This window comes from Pteropus medius, unplaced genomic scaffold (assembly GCF_902729225.1).
Source record: "Pteropus medius unplaced genomic scaffold, Ma_sr-lr_union100, whole genome shotgun sequence".
In the NCBI taxonomy this organism is placed as follows: domain Eukaryota; kingdom Metazoa; phylum Chordata; class Mammalia; order Chiroptera; family Pteropodidae; genus Pteropus; species Pteropus medius.
Window position 1 is genome coordinate 14,826,754 of NW_024351729.1, and position 20,648 is coordinate 14,847,401.

Here is a 20,648-nt window from a genome sequence, read left to right on the forward strand (position 1 = left end):
CCATCCTTCTACCCCCCACCTCTGGCAACCACCAATCTGTTCTCTGTATCTGAGTTTGAGAGATCATACAGATCTGTCTTTCTCTGTCTGATTTACTTTGCTTAGTGAACGTATGTTAAATTTTCTTAATTAATCAGTTTATTTAAAAAACTCTGTCAGTGTTTGTAATGACTATTCATAATATACTTGGGAGAGCAGAACCAAAAAATAAATATTTATGGAATGCCTACTATATGAAATACACCAAATTCAGTGTTAGGTATAATCTTCTTTTAGTATATCCACAACTAAATACAGCCAGAAATGGCATAGGAGTCATGAAGTTTTGAAGTATGTTTTCCATATTGGAAAACCTGTGGGGATGATTTGTATGTTACATGAAAAAAATCAACAGAGCCAAATGGATCAGACAGAAAGGATGGAATTGATTTATGTTAGCTGGTATATTTTATAAGTCCCATGTTAAAATGCATTCTGAGTGTTTTTAGGATGAAATATTTATGTACTTGGGATCTGGAAGCATTTCAAGATTCAAGAGTGACATCTTCACAGAAATGTATGAAGCAGGATGGTCTCCTTAGCAGCATTATGTCTTTAGTAACAAGAGAAGATTAGTGATCTGTAAAGATGTCAAAAAGACAGCTGGACAGGAGGCAATTCAAGAATTTTTTTTTTTTTTTTAAATTAATCTAAGTCCTAGGTCATTTATATGAGTTTTTTTTTTTTTTTTTGCTTTTTATATTGTTTTCTCTTAACTCTTTGAGAAGTGTCTGTAGTCTAATCTTCTGATTCGAAATTCTGAAAAGTTAGAGAGAGACCTGATTTCTTATTTTGAATCAAGGAGGGGTACGTTTCCATTTCTATTTCTTTCTGGTGTGGAATTTTATCATAGTGTTAACAGAATGTTTCTCTCTCCTAAAGCTGGGCTGTCTCGTTTTAGTGCTCTCGGAAGTAAATGCTGGATTAGGCTTAAGTAAAGCAATTTTGTGACTCTGGATCTTCTCATTGTATTTAAAACCTTGAGATTTGGATTTTAGTGTTTTCCTATTTAAATTACACAGAGGTGTGTCTTTAATTTGTATCTGAGATGAAAGACTATCTCAAGGTAAAACTGAGAATGGAGGGGAGGGTGTAGGGTGCAACAAATGGGTTTGCCAAGTAAGCCTGATGAAGGCAGCTCCTGGTGTCCCACGGGCACCCCTTTGCCAACCTGACCCGCCCAGCGATGCGCACAGGTGGAAGCTCCGCTGTCATCTCCTTCCCTATCCCCTTTACAACAGCTCTCCCCACCCCAATCGAACTCTCGCTCAGGGCTCTAAGTGTAAGAACTATCACGGTGGCAAATAGAGGGAAAATTCAAAATAACAGTCTTAGGGGAAGTTTCTTTAGTGACAGAGGTGCACAATTTTTTCACATTTCTTTAAGGGGTACGCTGCAAAAATGGTTTGAAGACTACAGGTACAGAAGAAACTGATGTATGATGAAAAAAGCCTGGATTTTGGAGTTAGATATATTTGGGTTCAAGCTCTGGCCTTATCTCTTGGGCCAAGGTAACTGCCTTCTCTGAACCTGGGTTTCTTTGTTATTAAAATGAAGGCAACGACATTTCTTCAGAGGACTGGCATCCGAATTAAATGATAAGATATGTAAATTGCTAGTTTAGTACTAGTAAATGTTCCAGCCATTCCTTCTACAATCCCAGAACATTCTCTTGGTTTGCCAGAGATGGTATTATAAAAATTAGTACTAGGGCTATATTTTTAAATTACACATTCATGAAGTTTCCTCCTGCAGAAAAATTAATTTAATAAGGAAAAGAAAGTCTGAAGAATTGAACAATGTTTGATACATGGTCATCATCAAATAAGCATGTTAAAACTGAGTATATAATACTGAAATACATAAATCAGTGCCTTAGACTTCGATGTAGAGCTCTCTGATAGTTTTAGAAATTGAGGAACTTCTTTTCAGCTATAATGTACATCACTCCTATGAATAATACCCCTTCTTGGAGCTTCAGGTTCACACCTTCTACCTTGGCACAACTTTAGCACAACTGCCCACTGGCTCCACGAGCATCTCTCTTACTAGAGACTGTGAACTGTTTGTGAGCAAGGAGCATGCCATGTTCACTGTGTCTCCATAAACCTAGCCTGATGTACAAATGTAGAATATTCAATGTAGAACATTCAAATGTAGAATGAAAAAATGTGCTTGTGAAATGTTTTTTACTGAATTATGCTGTTCAATGATATTTGGATCTCAAAGAATATTAAGTATATTTCTGAGGACACGGAAGTGCTGAATTTAGCAAGATGGTCAAGGACATGTGGTAACAAATTCACTAAATACTTCATTTCTAGGATTTTTACATATAGACCTTTAAACATGTTTTATTACGGAAATTTCAACATACTCAGAAGTATGGTATAATAAATTGGTGTGTTCCCATCACCTAGCTTCAACAATGACCAATCTCTTTCATCTGTAGCTATCCCCTTTCTCCTACTATCAGATTATTTTGAAGAAAATTCCAGATATCATATTACTTCATCCATAAAAATTTCAGTTGCATATAGATTTAAAAATTTACCCCCCCATTCAGATTTAATTTTATTTAACACATTTGTTCAGTGCATCTTTAAATCTGCAACTCTATTTCTGATTAAAGTTTTCTTTTACTAGTTCTTTTTATTAGTGTTTCTTTTTGTCCTTCCCCATAGATTTGTATAAACCACTCCCAGTGTTTAATTGGAAACTGAATATCAAGAGATAGCTCAAAGAGTTCCTCCTGGAATTATCCTCCTGGAATTCCAGGAAGGCTGGTCAGGGCTCCTTTGGACTAAGATATTTGTGCAAACTTAGAGAAATGTAACTGACTGAGGGAGAAACAAAGGATTGTAAATAGCTACGTATTCTTTCCTACTGGGTAAAAGCCCCTATCAGCCCACAGACATGCTAATGTGGTAATTTTGAGCTATCCTAGAGGAGTGTCTTCTTTCTAGCTGTGATGCAGAATCACCTGGGGAAGCTCCGGAGGTATAGATTCTCAGGGTTAAAAAAACCTAGCAAGTCTCACCAGAGATTCTGATGTGCAGTCAGAGGGATACACTTTTGCCCCAATCCAGGGATGAGTCCTGGGACTGAGGGCTTTAGAAAAGTCAGTGCAATCCAGTGCCCTGATCTTGGTTTCTAATATTCTCCAATAAAAGGAACCAAGGCTCCTTGAAGAAAAAGCTGCTTCTAGGATCAGGGCAGGAAAAATTAGAGCCTGGCATATCTGTTAGTGCCAGAAAGTAAGGAAATGTTCAAAAACAAAACCTCAATCTTAATTGGGGTATGTCAAAGGGACACGGGAGCCAAATGAAAGAGTTGACTGGCTGAAGCTAGAACAGTTTGAATAACCAAATAAAACAGTCTTGGATTATAACCCAAAGTATAAACTTAATATGCACAAGTCCGTACTGATGTGAATAATTAAAAAATAAATGCGGAAGAAGAGACAAATCTCTCATGTAGAAGAATTCCAAAGAATTTCATACAAACTCCTCTCTCAGTGGGGGTGGAACATAACCCTCACTCCTTACGTGCGGGCTGCACACAGTCACTTCCTCCAAAGAGAACAGCACGGAAAGGGGGTGGGGGTGGGAGGAAGAAGAGTAACTAAGTGGTCTTCCTCCCCAAACCTGTAAAACCTAGTGGAATCATAAGAAAAACATCGCATATATTCCAATAGAGAAATTCTACAAAATACTCCTCAAAACTATCAAGGTCATAAAAACAAAGTCTAAGAAACTGTCACAGTCAAGAGGAGCTTAGAGAGATGTGACAACTAAATGTAATGTGGTATCCTGGAACGGAAAAAGGGCAATAGGTAAAAATTAAGGAAATCTAAAAAACTATGGACTTTAGCTCATTAATTGTAATGAATGTACCACACTAATGTAAGATGTCAATAGGGGAAACTGGGTGTGGGATACATGGGAATTCTCTGTACTGTCTTTGCAATAAATCTACTATTTTTTCTGTAAATCTAAAATTGTTCTAATAAAGTTTATTAAAATTGTTCTGCTTCGAACTTTGAGTCAACTGTTCAGTTGGATAAATTGTTTTATTTCAGAAGACTATTTTTTGGGACAGTTTTGGATTTATAGAAAAACTGAGCAGATAGTACAGAGTTTCCATATTACCACCCACCTATCCTAGTTTTCCCTGTTATTGACATCTTGCATAGTGCATTACGTTTGTTGCAATTAATAAACCAATATTGATACATTTTTATTAACTAATATTGATTGACATGTTTTTATTAACTAAAGTCCATTGTTTAATATCCGTTCTGTGTTGTACAGTTTTGACAAATGAGTTTTGACAAATGTATAATGTCATGTATATGCTATTATAGAATCATACAGAATAATTTCACTGCCCTAAAAATCTCTTCACCTATTCATCCCTCCTTACTCCCTCCTGAGTCACTGGTAATCACTGATTTTTTTACTGTATTCATTGTCTTTTTCAGAATATCATATAGTTAGAATCATATACTATAGCCTTTTCAGGTTGCCTTCTTTCACTTAGTAATGTGCATTTAAGGTTCCTCCACATCATTTTGTGGCTTGAGAGCTCATTTCTCTTATTGCTAAATAATATGCCATTGTGTGAACATACAGTTGCCCCCTGAAAACATGTGTCATTTCAAACCCATGTTGTTCAAAGGCCAACTCCGTGGTTGGAAATCTGCTAAGTGGAAGACTGACTGTAGTTATACTCAGATTTTCGACTGTGTGAGAGGTCAGAGCTCCTAACCCGTGTTGTTCAAGGGTTAACTGTATCACGGTTTATTTGTCCATCCACCTATTGAAGAACATCTTAGTTGTTTCCAGTTTGGGGTGATTATGAATTAAGTTGTAATAAATATCTATATACAGATTTTTGAATGGACGTAAGTTATCAACTGGTGTTATTTGGAAGTATATTGTTTACTCTCCAAATATTTTGGGACTTCCAGGTATCTTTCTGTTATTGATTACTAGTTCAATTTCATTATGGTCTGAGAACATTCTTTGCATGACTTCTATTATTTTAAATTTGTTCAGATGTGGTTTATGGCCCACAGAATGTCCTCTCTCTTGGTAAACATTCCATTTAGCTTGAAGGAATGTGTATTCTGTTGTTGTTGGATAAACCACATGAATTGACAAAGATGTCAGTTGGATCCAGTTGATTGGTAATGCTTTTCACTTTATATGCTTACTGATTTTCTGCCTGATGGTTCTTTTGGTTAGTGACAGAGAGGTATTGAAGTCTCTAACTATAATAGTGGGGATGTGTATATATATTTCTTCTTGCAGTTCTATCATTTTTTGCCTTGTGTGTTTTGATTCTCTGTTCATACACATTCAAGACTGTTATGTCCTTTTGGAGAACTGAACCCTTTATCATCATGTAATGCCCTTCTATATCCTTGTGTGAAGGATTGGTATTCTTTTTTTAAATATTCAACAAAGTTCACTGATAAAGTCATCTGGCTTCTTTATGAGAAGATTTAAAAATTACTAATTCAATTTCTTTACCTGTCATAGCTCTATTTATAGTTCTATTTCTTTTTGAGTCACTTTTGGTAATTTGTCTTTTTAGAAATTTATACATTTCATCTAAGTTGTACAACTTATTGGTATGAAGTTGTTATATAATATCTCTTTAGATTCTTTTAATTGCTGTACCCTTTTTCATTACTGATTTTGGCAATGTGTGTTTTCTCTCTTAATTTCTTGGTCAGTCTACCTAAAGGGTTGTCAATTTTGCTGATCCTTTCAAAGAGCCAACTTTCGTTTCACTGATCTATTGTTTTTGTTTTCCATTTCATTGATGTCTGTTCTAATCTTTATTCTTTCCTTCCTTTTGCTTACTTCGGAGTTAGTTTGCTATTTATTCTCTAGGGTGAAATTTGAGGTTATTGATTTGAGAACTTCTTTCTTTTTTCCTCATATGTGCTTGTAGCTATACATTTCACTTTAAGTACTACTTTAGCTGCATTCCATACATTTTAAATTTTGTATTTCATTTTCATTTATTTCAAAATATTTGAAAATTTCTCTTGTGATTGATATCTTCTTTAACCCATTAGTTTTTAGAGTGTACTGTTTCACTTCCAAATAGTTTGGGGTTTCTCAGATTTTTTTTTTTTTTTACTGGGGATCATAACTCCATGTGTTAGAGAACATACTTGGTATGGTTTCAATCTTTAAAATTTATTGAGACTTGGTTTGTGGCCCAGCAATAGTTTATTCATTTGGAAGCAATTTTAAATTTAATTTTTATTTTTTATTAAACATTTTTTTATTGAGATATAATTCACATACCATAAAACACACTCTTTTAAAGTATACACAAGACCATGTAACTATCACCATAATCTAACTGAAGAACATTTTCACCACCCCTAAAAAAGTTCATACCCACTGGTAGACCCTTTCTCTTTCTCCAAAGCCCCAGGCAACCACTAATCAACTTTCTGTCTCTATGGGTTTGCCTGTTAAGGACATTTCATATAAATAGAACATAAAATATGTGGCCCTTTGCGTCTGGCTTCTTTCACTTAGCATAATGTTTTCAAGGTTAATCCACATGGTAGCATGTATCAGTACTTTATTCCTTTTTGGGCTGAATAATATCCCATTGTGTGGATATACCATGTTTTGTCTATCCATTCATCAGTTGATGGACATTTATGTTGTTTCTACCCTTTGGTTATTATGATGAATACTGCTGTTATGAACATATGTGTATAAGTTTTTATATGGTGTACATTTCTAAGTAGTATATAATCTCTAAGCTATGAGCTAAGTACCTGTCCACTCAGGAAACTGGAGGGTGAGGTGTGTGTGCTTTTGTCTATGTGCTTATGTGTCTTGTCTTTCTGTGTGTGGGGCCAACCAAAGCTCCTGGATGTTTACAAAGAGTCTTTGGGTTTAAGAAGAAGCCATAGGGCTGAGTCAACTCTTACTATCTTAATTCTACCCTATATGCTTCAGCTCTCCCTGGCTACATGCCTCACTTTCTGTTCTGAACCACAGTGTAAGTGAGCCCTGCAGGGCGGGAAATAAGCCATGACATTCATGTCCAAAGAAGCAGTATGGTATTTCTATTATGCTTTTCAGATGAAAAGAAAAGTAATATGTATCATATTGTGATTTAAGAAAAGCAATAGTAAAAACCCTGCTCTCATGTTAGTGGGGGGAAAAATCATCCATCAATCAATGGATGTGATGATGTCTGAATATTACTTTGGTTAGAAAAATAATCCCACATAAACTACCACTTTTCTCTCCTTTGGTCCTGAAACTTTCATCACTACACTGCAGTGCATCTGTGGACAAAAGCATGTGGTGAGCCAGACAGTTGTTCACCAGTGTCCTCTAGTTTTATTCCTAGTAATCGATCAAGTTTTGGCCTTTCTTTGAGACTACGATTTCCCATCGCCTATCATTTGGCACTAAAATGGTTGTGACGATTCTTCTTCTCCAGGCTTTATTCTAAAAATGAATCTGAACACTCTTTGTTACCTAATAAGGTAGAGCTAGGCAATGTTTCTTTGGAACTCTGTTATCTCATCCTGGATAAAGGTAGTGAGGTGAGTTGGAAATAAATATAGAAAACTAAAGGGTAAAAAATGTTCTCCGGGAATAAGGGAAATCTAATACAGGGTAAGAGATAGAGATACAGTCAAAGTCAGTCTGATCTGGCCAAATAAAATTGCATGTGACACATTCAGGTATACGTTTATAAGACAAGAGATTCTGTACCTGCTTGTTGAAATATCCTCAAAAGGGTAGAGGATCTCTCCATTGTTACAGATTTCACAGATGAACCCCTTCTGGCTACAAAGACTGCAGCTGTACACGTGTGAGGTGGCAAATTTAATGACCTTGCCCAAGAATGGAGCCAGCTTTCCCTCTATCACCTGCAGAAAGAGAAATGGGACAGGGAAGCAAATTCGTTGAGAACAGAAGTCTTGCAGATGAGGAGGACTGGAATTCCTTTCCTTTACACAACAGGAAAACCTCTAATTATAATTTCTCAGCAACTCTGAGAAAGAAAAGACATAGTGTTTTTGCTCCAAAAGAACTCTCTGGTTTAAACCACTGGAGGTTGGAAAATGAACATGTTGAAATGTCTTTTGTATTCTTCTTTCATTGTAGGGTGGTATAGGGGATTGAGGACCAACAAATGGGGAACCCCACTTCCAAGACCAACTTCACGGTAATGGTTTGGTATAATAGGAATGTGGCAGATTTCCCAAAATGGATTGAAAGCATACAGGGTAAATACTAATGTAGACTTTTATGCTGTAAATTCAATAATACCTTTTCTCTGATGAGTTAATAGGATAGTTTTTTCATTATCTTCCCCAAGAACATAAAACAAATGTAGAGAATTTTTGTTGTTGTTGTTGTTGACAAACATATTAATATAAAGAGGATGCAATTTGGCAATATTCTGAGGGCCATATCCAAACTGAAGATTTAAAAAAATCTCTTGATATTTTAAAAAATGGGCCAATAATTGGGAGATTTCACATAAAAATCCAGATTTTGGGGCTTCTTTTGAAAATCATTAGATCTAGCAAAACTAGGCTTGAATTCCAACATGATGATGATCCTGGCTGTGAGTAAGGGCTACTTGCTTTGGCTGAGGCACATGCTCTCCTGCTGACACTTGCCCCGACTAGTCCCTAATGTCTTGCATCTGCCTGCCTCCCACAGTTACTTCACCTTTTGGGCCTGCAAACACCCATGAGTTTGGAACCAATGGTTAGTCAGATTCCTCCCTCACTTAACTAATACTGCATGGGCCTCAAAGACTTCAGCAGTTCATACGCTAACAAGGTAAGTCTGCCTTTATTTGTCTCTCATTAATGCATATTCATTTCCATGCTGATTTTGATATAAGAAAAAAAAAGATTAAATTTAATTTGGAAATACCTAGAAATAATTGGAAATAGTTGGATACTTTCAAATGAATACACAGTTAAAATGACAATTTTACATAAAAATAACATCTTAGGGCAATGTAGTAAATCAAACCCAAAGAGAAATTACAATGCTATGGTGAATAAATTAGTAGAAACTGACATTACAAAAACAAAAGACTATAAGAAATGTATTAATGTTTTTTGCAAAAAAATGAAGCTATGCATAATACAGAGATAAAAATGAAAGTGGTTTTTAAACATCACAGAATAATCTCAGGATGTTTTAAAAATGAATATAATAGTAGTTAACTCTAGGGAAGAGAACATGTTGGAAAAGCAAGTCTTTCATTTTGTACACAGTTGTGTTTTTGCATTTTTAAAAACAATGTATATTACTTTGCATTAAGATGCAGAAATTGAACAGAAAAATCAAGTTTACTGCTTTGTATGAGTGGATTTTTTTCTTAATAGAGGGTAGAAATGATGTTGGCTGTTTTTTTGAGTCAAACAAGTATATTTTCCCCCATTATTTAACATACTTTCCTCTCTATTACCTTTAGAAAGCCATAGGTAGACCTCTTTCTATATTTATTTTCTCAGGACCATTAACTTCAATAAATCCCTGTAAAGTGTACTGCTAATACCAACACATGATACACACTTTCTAAGAAATAACCACTACCAAATCATATACCCAACCACCAGAAAACATTTTCCAATGTGTCATAGGGTTATTTCTAAATTGTGGTAACAATACTTCAGCTCTATTTGGTTTTGCTTACATTATTCTTTCCTAAACAACCAAGGTTAATGACACATTTAAAGATAGACACGAACAAACTATAGTCCATTTAAGGGAAAACATCAGGATATATAACAGTTCTGGAAACCAGGTGAGTAAGGGTTGTTTGACGAAACTGAGGATGACAAGAGAAGACCTTGAGGAAGACATGACAGTTATCATCTAGGATCTAAAAAAGAAGGAAGATTGGGCATCTTGTGCATAAAGCTTTTTCTCCATTTAGATGACTTCCTTGAGATAAGGGGTATGAACATTTTGAAGCCTTTCGAAATATTTCACCAAATTTACACTGCCAGCAATGTATACTTATTCCTATCTAGGGATTTAAATAAGCTGTTAAAAAATTAATTTGGGGATTGATATCTTTATAATATTTAGTCTCCCTATCAAAAAAAATCTGATCTATATCTCCATTTTATTAAATCTTCATTTATTACTGCTTAATAAAAATTTTTCTTCCATGTATATTTTTTCTTACCAGCTATTGCTTATATATTAAAATATGTGGATGTTGTGTACATCTTTATATAACTATATATTACTGCATTTTTAGGAATGCAAATCATTTTTAGGTGATTATTTTGGGTTTTCTGAAAGTAACAACCCAGTCTCTTCCTTTCTACTATTATACCTCTTGTCTATGTTTCATGTCTTATTGCATTGCCCAATGCCCCTAAAGCAATATAGTAATAATGGTGTTAGCGGACATTCTTGTTATTTCGAAGAAAGTCAAACTGGAAATTATAGGGTCTATAGTGAGTAGCCCATTTTCTCCATCAGAAACATATATTACTATTCACCACATTTTATTGATTCCCTTTCTTTGTGAATAACAGCTTTATTGAGATATAATTTACATACCATTTAATTCACCTGTTCGAAGCTTACAATTAAATGTTTTTTAGTTTATTCAGGGTCGTATACCATCACCACCATCAATTTTAGAACATTTCATCAACTCTTCCACAAAATCCCACACCCATTAACAATTACTTCCTTTTTCCTCTTGACCCAACCCCCAAGCCCTAATCAACTAATAATCTATTTTCTGTTTCCATAGATTTATCTGTTCTGAACATTTCATATAAATAGAATCATACAATAAGTGGTCTTTTGTGACCACTTTCATTTAGCATAATGTTTCCAAGGTTCATGCCGATTCTCTTTTAAACATCTCTAATATAAGTCTCTTTTTCCATCTTGCCTCGGGCTTTTATCACTTCTCTCTGGATTAATAAAATAATCTTCTAGTTTTACTTCTCAATGCCAGCCTTTTTCCTTTGATTCATCCAGCATATATACTATTCAGTTTTAGATGATCACTTTCATCATATATCATTTCTTTCCTCAAACCTCGGTGAATTCTTATTTTATCATTAATAAAAACTTTACTCATTCATTTTATAAAATTATATTGAGTTACTGTGTCCCAGATACTCGATACAAGAATGAAATGGACAAAACTGGAGCTTACATTTTGCCTGTTGTGCAAGTATCTCCATAAGCAGATTCCACACTATCTATCCAAACTCACTTTCCATTTCTTACCATGTATCTTCTGTTGGGAGCAAACTTTTCCTATATAGAATATGCTTGCTCTTGCTCTTGTGCCTTCTCCGATGTCATTTTCTCTATCTGAAGTTTCACGTATTTCCTTGACACTCATTTACATTTCGCCTAGGCTTCATGGCTCAGATCGATTCTGGCTTGGTCTGGAAAGCCATCTCTGGCTATTTCAGATGTTTGGATCTCTCGTGCTTCACATAATTCACTTTTACATCATGTAATACAGAACTTGATGCTGTTTTGTATTCTTTGCTATAGTTAAACATACGATTGTTTTGCTTATCCAACTATAGACTGAACATATAAAAATGATACTATCTATAAAATGGTGATTTTACCTAAACAATGACAATTTTATATGGAGTAACCTAAGAGAATGTAAATTGCTTGAAGACAAAGACTGAGTCTCATACTTAACTTATCTTAACTATCCCCTGTCTGCCAGGCACCTAAGTTCTTGTCGACTGACCAAGGATGCTTTCTTGTGTTTTTCCTTGGCTGCAGCTCTCATATCTTAGGGCCGTCTTTGGGTCACCAACATTTTCAATCATTCTGCTGTGTGATTTAGAGAGGAGCATAAAGAGTGCATGGACCTGGTGGCAGCTCAGCTCTTCAGGGACTCTTTTTGCTTCTTTATACTTGATTAATTGCTCTTCCTATTTGTCAGCTTAGGTTCATGGCCATGTTCCAAAAGGCTGAAGCTGCTGGAAGTTTTCTCGCCAGAAAAGTGAGGTAATAGTCTATAAGTGTATTTTAGAACTTACAAACATTTCTTCAATATTACAGAACTGAAAACTTTATACTTATAGTCTTCCAGGGGTAAAAATATATTTAGGAGGTTTAAATCTTATCTTTAAATACAACTACTAGCAGCATTGGGAACAGAATCTAGCTATTCTGGCTTCTGCTCTAGAGGTTTCATCACTACAAAGAAGTAGGTTCTAGGTATGACATCTGCTAGGGATCTTTTTAAAAATCAGATATATCTTCACTTTGGATAATTGCTTAAAAAGAAATCAAGTGTCCTCTCTCTCGCCATCTCCTCCTGCTCCCAAGAGGCTTGCAACTTTCTCTCCCACTTTCTTGGTGGGGACTTAAGGTTAGGGCCATATTCTACAAACATCAGGAACACGGCAGCCTTAAAGAGGACCCTGCTACCTTCAGGTTCCAAATGAGAATGAAGACTAGAAAAAAACTAACAGGATGCCAATGGACCTGGAAAATGACCATAGGCTGGGCAAAGTTAAATGGCCAACAAGCCGACAAGCTGGCCAACAAGTGCACAGCCCGAGGAAAGTCAGATATGAGAACTCTGCTATGTCAGCCCTAACTTGGAAGGCTTCCCCAGAGTGACAACAGTGCTCCACGGGGCCCTGCATGGGGAAAAGTCCAACGAACTGTGTATCCAGAGTTGATCCAGAAGATTCTACTGTCGCTGAGAGCAGGCCAGGACTGACCAGGACAAAGTAAACCACAAGAGGAGTTCCTTAATAATACTGGCCAAAGCTTGAAAAAAAAAAAAAAAAAAAATCTAACCACGGTACAGTTTTTGCTTCTTGACAACTTGGGTGTATTTTTCTGGTGCATCGTAGTTAGGGAGTCTCCCAGAGAGGCTGACACGACAGAGATTACAATATTTCCTCAGAACTGAGTTGTCTCTAGGTATTGAGAAGCAGTGGGATAGAGAAGAAAAAGCAAGGCTGGAAATGGCCTTTCTTATTCTTTTCTTACTTGCAATTAAATTAGTCACAGATTAATATAACTTTATAATGACCCATCAAAAGTCACAAGGTCATCAACCAGGTGGTCAAGTGGATAAGTGATAGCGAAGTAGGCCTCAAGACGAGGTTTAGTTATCCCTCTATTGATGTTCCCCAAATTGCCTGCCTACATGACCAAAACCATGACAAAGTAGTTAGCAGAAAGCATAGGGAGCTTTCCCCCATCTCCTCACTCCTCCGCACTCATCCTCCTTTCGCTTCTCCATGTACCAAATTGCCCCATCTCCTTGAGAAAAGGCAGATGTCCAAAACGAGGCGAAAGAGTTTGTTTCTATTTTCCATTAAATTTAATTTCTTGTACTAAGGAAGGTACTAGTCTGATTTATTTACTTGGAGAGTGTGCATATATGACTATTTCAGAGATATTTTACTGACCAGGTATTCAAAGCATACACATTTCCCTTTGTGACTTAAAATGGTGTGTCCTTTCATTGCATGGTAGGATAAGGACAAAATGCAACATCAAGCTGATATCTTTTTTTCTGATTTTGCTATTTTTTACTTTATGGTATCCCTACAAAATCCTTTCACTCTATCATTTCAGGTATTCTAGAACTCAAAGAGCCATCAAATATCACTTTCCATGGCCCAGCTAGTTGGCCAGTGGAACAAACATGCTTACCCCTATTGTGTGACAGCAGCCCATGAAAGCCGCCTGGTCAAACTTCCATTCAGGGACACACACATTTTTCCCCCTCTTCTATTCTGGTCAGGATGGTCAGCGCTGGAATTTGGGGACTATGGCTTTCTTGCAGACTAAGACAACAGACTTTATTTGATTTACTTTCTTGCAGACCAATCAAAAATTACAATTAAGTTAAAAAATAACCTAGTGCTGCCTTCTCCAAACCACAGTTTCAGGAACAGCTGCTTATTACTCATGTGTGGCACCAGGAAATTGCAGTGTCATGTTCAAGGTCTGCAGCCAATAGAGATCTGTGGGATTGGGAAAAGGGCACAAATGATTCTTTTATGTTCGTTACCTTCACTCCATTGGCACTGCCACAAAATTCAAAATCTTCAGGGGGAGAGGCACAGAGCACTAGTAACTTGGACAAGAAAAAAGAAAGAAAAAGCTCTTTCTTACTGAATTTCTTTATGCATTGGCTAATTTCTTTCCCCTGATTTGTCACGTTACCTTCCATTTGAATATAAGAATTCCTCAGCCATTGTACAGCATTTAGATTCTGGACAACTGTTGGGAATATTTTGATGAAGAGGTCTGCTGCACTTGACAAATGGCCCCTCCTCTAAAAGTCTAACCAAAAGACCCATTCATAGTAAACAAAGCCACCTGCCACTCACCAGTAACAAGCTAGCTTGATGAAATGGAAGAATCAAAATTGTTACACATTGTAAAATGATTTCCAATATAATTTAGTTTGCATTTGCTTGGCCAGAGGCCCATGAAAGGTGGCACTCACTATTTTCTCTCTGAGTGCCATTTCTCAGCAGTAATAGACGGGTACAGTGAAGTCTGAGAATCTAGACCAGGTGAGATCGTGGAGAGTTAGGAAAAGACAGCCTGTGGATTCTGCTCAAGTTTGAAAACCCTAACACAGTGAGAGTATTCTGAGTCTTCATTCAATTCTCAGTTTTACTGCTCTTAATCTTAAGTCCTTAAAAATAGAAAATAAAAGGCATGTCAGCATATTATTTTTCCTGAAAACAAACTAAAAATTTAGGGGACTTTCCTATTTCAAAAAGTTTGCTAAAACCCCATTTTCCCATAATTAACCTTTGAGTTCCTTATCACGGCTTAGTATTGGGATGTTTGTATATAAACAGAAAACCGTGTCTTCTCTAATTAGCTGCTCCTCGCCCCTCTACATCCATTACAGGATTGCTCTAACACAATGGATTTTTGGCTAATCAAGCCCTTCGCTGAGGGCAGATTACGATGTCACCAATAAGCTCTTATCTGATCTTCTCCAAAAGGTGACAATTTCTACTTAAGATTTTGGAAAGTATGTGATGATTTAATACAGGTTGATGTAACAGTAGATTTGTGAGTGGTCACCATCGTTCCTATCAAGTCACATTTTGCTTCCAGCTGGAAACTAAGTCTTACAGAATAAGAGAGAAAGGAATTTCAATTATCTTCAGTGGCTGAATGGCAAAGATGAACCCAAGAACATAAATTTCTTATTCAGAAAAATATATAAGATGGGGCCTAGTATATAAGATGGTTTTTCTGTACTATAGGAAGTGCCTCAGGGGGTGTGGCCTAGTCAAGACAAAACCTCATGGAACTTCAGAGGAAGCATTTACAAAGAATAAAAAGTACAATTATGTAGTCTAAATATTCTGAGTCCCCAAACAGACGACATAGTCTGATATAAGTATGTATGTATTATTTATGAGGGAAAACAATTACAATATTTTACATCGAGACAGTTCCAGAAAATTCTCATGGTGTGGTCAGCAGAATTTTAATTCTCTGTTGAGTTAGTTATATGCCTGAAATAAATTTGATTTAGGCCTCTACTATTCATTTTGGCCCTAGTTAGGACATTATTGACTCACTGCATAGTAAAAAAGGAAAGGCCCTAAGTCGTCTTTTAAACAGCTTTCTTACTTAATATATTACAAATCTGAGATCCAGAGAGGTAATGTGACCTGCTTAAGATCACCCAGCTGGTTAGTGACAGATCCTGAGTCCCATCTTAAACACTCTTTACCACTCTAAAAAAAGGAGTTTCTGAGGCACATGGGGTCAGATCGCAGCCTCAGGGTTTGGGTCAGCCTGAGAATTCTGAGGTGACAGGGTGCCTACTGACCTACCGTGTAAAAATGGAAGATTTCTGAGACTGACTCCATCCTTGCGTTGAAGCGAGGTGCATAGTGTAGATTGGTCCCAGTTTATATTCTCAGTTTTGATCCGAACTGGATCTGCCTTTGGCTTATAGAAAGATTTATTGTTCAACATATTTACTCCTTGTATAACAATTCTCTAAAATGGTCACATCTTATGTAAATTTCTGAATATGGAGTATGATTTTGAGTAACATCTACAACAAAGACCCCATGTTTAAAGGAAATAGAGAAATAGAGGGGAAATAAAAGCAACATTACCTGATCTTGTAAGGGAATGCCTCAGTAAGAGTTAGGAGAGACATAAAATGCAGAAAGCAAAGAAGAAAAGGAGAAATAGGGAAAAGATGGAAGCAAAAAAGAAAAAAAGGTTAAGAAATATAAGAGAAAGGCAATTCAGAAACTCACAGAACAAAAAAAAAAAAAAAAAGGATGAAGCTGACTGAGATTGAAATGGGAGTTAGAAACCTTGGTGTCTATTCCTACTTATGTCCCCCATTAAGCTGCGTGACCTTTTTTGTAAGTCACTTAACTTTCCAGGCCTCAGTTTCCTCATCTACAAAATAAAGTGATTATACCAAGTCATTCAAAACTAGATGATCAGTAGGGTTCACTCTCAGTTTGAAGATTCTACGATTTTGTGATTAACGAACAGAGGAAATGTCAAAAGACGCTTGCTGAATATCCCCAGGAATGTAGAAAGGGACTATCTGGTGTGACAGATAAAAGGTGAGTTTAGCCACACTAATTAGAAGATACCCAAGGAAATTTTCAAAAGAAGTGAAATAATGTCACCAGCTTTTTATTCCTCTGCTTGCTGAGGGCCATTCAGAGAGGGAATTAATGCTTTTTAGGAATCATCTCCTCACAGGTGTGCAACCAGATATCAGTTTTCCTGAAGATGCCTGGAAATCCCTCCCTTTCATCAATGCATTTAATTAGTTAATGTTTAGATAACACTTAGGGATGAAAAGTACAATAAAAATGTTCAACATTATTATTACTTAACAGCTTTTATGAGACCAGCAATGCCTAAGATTAAATGAGAAACCAAAATAAGTTCCTGTCTAGAACGTTGTGATCTAATAAATAGCTGGGTCACTGATGTGAGGAAAAACAAATCCTGCTTATAAACTGAAACAGGTGCTCCTTATTAGCTTGCAGGTCGTTGTGTTAAGATTGTCGGTAATTTTTATTCTATGCCTCAAGGTGTCAACAAGTAGTAAAGCACCACTCACTACACAGTACTGATAATGACTTCACACATCCTGTTTCTCTAGAATATTATCTGCTGAGTTTGTGATGTCTGTATGCTGGATATGGATTGAAGTACATATGGGAATTTAGTATACAATAAAAGTGGGGAAAATAAATTATTTAATAAATGATGTTGGGGCAACTGGTTAGCCATCAGGGTTAAAAATAAAGCTGAACCTCTAACTCATTTCATAAAAAATGTAACTCCAGATAAATGGAAGATTTAAATATAAAAAGAAAGCCATAAAAGTATTTTATGTATTAGAGAAAAATGATAGAAAATCATTTACGTGGGGTAAATATTTTATAATCCTAGAAACCACAAAAGTGATAAATCTGAATATATAAAATTTAAAAATTAGTCCAATACAAAATATCATTTACAAAGTCATACGAGAAAAAACTGGGGAAAAAATTTTCTATTTATATGAATAAGTGCCAATTTCCTTAATATAGCTCTTTCGAGTTAATAAAAGCCTACAATATAATTTGAATACAGGTTAATGAAATAAACAGGTAATTCAAAAAAACTACAAATGGCCAATAAGATATATAAAAAAAGGATGCTCAACCTTAAAATGGAAAAAAAATACAAATTAAAGTAACTGTGAAGTTATATTTTATTTTTCAGATTGGCAAGGATTAAAAATACTATTTATATAAAAAGTTAATGTGGATGCACTCTCAAGACACTGAATGGAAGTATAAATTGGTTCTACCTTTTTAGAAGCCAAGTGGCAACATTTACCAAACTACAAAGCATACATACACTACAGACACATTTACACATGTGCATGGGGAAATGTATGAGGGTGTTTACTGCAGTACTGGTTCTAATAGAGAAAAACTATGCAGTGGGAAATTATTCAGTCATAAAAAAGAAATCTTGCCATTTGTGACATGTATGATTCTTGAGGGCATGATGCTAAGTGGAATAAATCAGACTAAGAAAGACAAATACCATATGATCTCACTTATATGTGGAATCTAAACACACATACACACATACACATACATACACACACAAGCTTAGATTCAGAGAACAGACCAGTGGTTGTCAGAAGCAGGTGGAGTGGTGGGGGTGGAGTGAAATGGATGAGGGGGGTCAAAAGGTACAAACCTTAGCTATAAAATAGATGCCATGGGATATAAAGTACAGCATGGTGACTATAGTCAATATTGTATTACATATTTGAAAGTTGCTAAGAGATTTTAAGGTCTCATCATAAGAAAAAATTCTGGTAACTATATGAGGTGATAGATGTTAACTAGACATTGTGGTGATCATTTTGCAATATATACAAATATTGTAATATATATAAATATATACATCATTATGTTATAAACCTGAAACTAATATAATGTTATATGTCAATTATACCTTAATTAAAAAAATTTATCACATTCAAAGACGATAATTTCTTAAAACTTTAAAAAGGGATAGTAAGAGTGGAGAAGAAAGAAAAATTTTAAGAAAAATTTAGGTGGTAACATTGGAAGATGTCTGTGATTGTGTGGATGATGTTTGTAATAGAGTTAAACTCTATTTTGATGTTTGACTGTAAACAGCTTTGAAGCCTCATGCCTGCCTCTTCTTGTCCAACACCTGGGCAAGCTAGGAAGCCCAAGTGTTCCCCCTTTAGCACCTGAAGGAGATTCAAAGCACCCACTCTCCTGTCTACCTATGGAAATCTTCACGTAGGGCCAACCCCTAACCACAATAAAAGTCCCAAGCCAGTTTGCTTCCCTTGCTCTCTCTAGCCATTTTGACCTGCCTGAACTGCTCAGCTCATTCCAGAGACCTCAATTATGTAAGAAATAAAAACCTTTTTGTACCTTCAAAAAAATGATGTATTTTTGATGTTTAAATAATGAATATGAACTGCCACTTTTATAATACATGTTTAAATTGTTTAAAAAACCCAATAACAGCTCCACAAGCATAGCTTTAGAAGTATATGAATATAATTTGCACATGCATATATGTAAACATGAGTTAAAAAACCTTTTTTTTGTTTGTTTGTTTTGTGGCCTGTGTTTTCACTTGTCCTCAATAAAATGTTTATTTTCACAAAAAGTCTTGAAAATTGCCTATCAGTGAACCTGTTGTAACTGCATCAGACTCAGTGCTTGTATCCAAGGAGACCTCTTTATCTAATCGGAATGTTTCCTGACTTAGGGGTTTTTTAGGTTTTGGAAGGTAACATTGCCCCCTTCAATTAGAATGACTTATAAGATATGCAGGGTTTCGATAGCCATATCTAATGTCAGGCAATTTATGGTGGTTTTTGTTTATATAATTAACACTGAATTCTAGCCATTTAATCTTATCTCTTTAAATACCTAACTGGGAGTTAGTAAGTAAGCAATTAGAATGCATATTGTATTTTCTATGAATCTCACTTAAATGTTTTAAATGCCCTTTTTCACTTCTGCTGGACCAGGGCTTTTTCCTTCCTGCCCTATTAGAAATAAGCTACCCTTACCAGCTCCGTCCCGAGGCACAACATTTAATCTCCATCACCTGGTTGGTCTGGCAATTCTAATACTTTTAGGTTGTGTTTTGTAATCAGCAGGAGGAGAAACAATATTGGTATCAGATTTTTGAAGAATCCATTCCTCATCTATTCAGAGGTCACAATAATTTCACCACGCAGGGCACTGGGCAGAGGAAGTATGTTACTCAATCTGGATGTTTTTTTTCCCCCAGTCTGAATGTTTTTAACCACTTAGTTTGGTGTCAATCCAAGGAAAAGTCAATGAACTGACTGACTTGCCTTAGACTTGGCCTTAAAAAAGAAATGAAAACTGTGGTATTACAACAGGAGGACATGCAAAGATAATCAAAGATAAAAGTGTTTTGAATAATACGCCCACCTGTGACATGTTCAGAGGTTCAGTAAAATCTAAATGGGAAAGTGCCCAAAGAAAGAAATCTCAGGAAACAGTCAGCCTTCCAGAGGGCTGGGGACCAATTTGATCTTGACCAGTATCTGACAGCCTTCTCCATACCACCGTGATGGGCTGCCTTTCTCTGTTCTAGCATCTCTGTACCACCAGGCCAAAAGAAGAGAGAGACTTATCTAGATTCACTGGCTACTGCTCGTAGCTCTAGCAAAAGGAAAACTATCAACCAGGGCAGAATTCTGTATGAGTTGTAGAGGTTTCAATTTTCCTTAGGCTTCCAGTCTTTCAGAAGCATGATTAATTGAAAAAAGATTTTACTTAGTCTCTCACAATCCCTTTTTTTTTGTCGGAGGGTGGCGGGGGGGTGGGTTAAAAACAGTTCAGCTAATTGAAATTCCACGCAGTTGTAGAGTAGCTTATGAAAACTGGGAGAAGTTTCACTGGTTATCTCTTATTATATTTCCTTAAATTGAGGTATATGATACATAAGATACAGTGCACAGATCTTAAGTATACAACTCAATGAATTTTTAAACATGTATGT

The 20,648-nt window shown here is 36.0% G+C and overlaps 1 protein-coding gene across 3 annotated transcripts in view; it reads right to left on the bottom strand.

The window, feature by feature from the left end:
• PLEKHM3 (pleckstrin homology domain containing M3) overlaps positions 1-20,648 on the bottom strand; it is a 168,794-nt gene that overhangs the window by 21,964 nt on the left and 126,182 nt on the right. For all 3 annotated transcript variants that reach the window (XM_039844590.1, XM_039844592.1, XM_039844591.1), the window contains one exon: positions 7,809-7,966. In XM_039844590.1, coding sequence (XP_039700524.1) covers positions 7,809-7,966 — 158 coding nt within the window. The remainder of the gene's footprint in view (positions 1-7,808; positions 7,967-20,648) is intronic.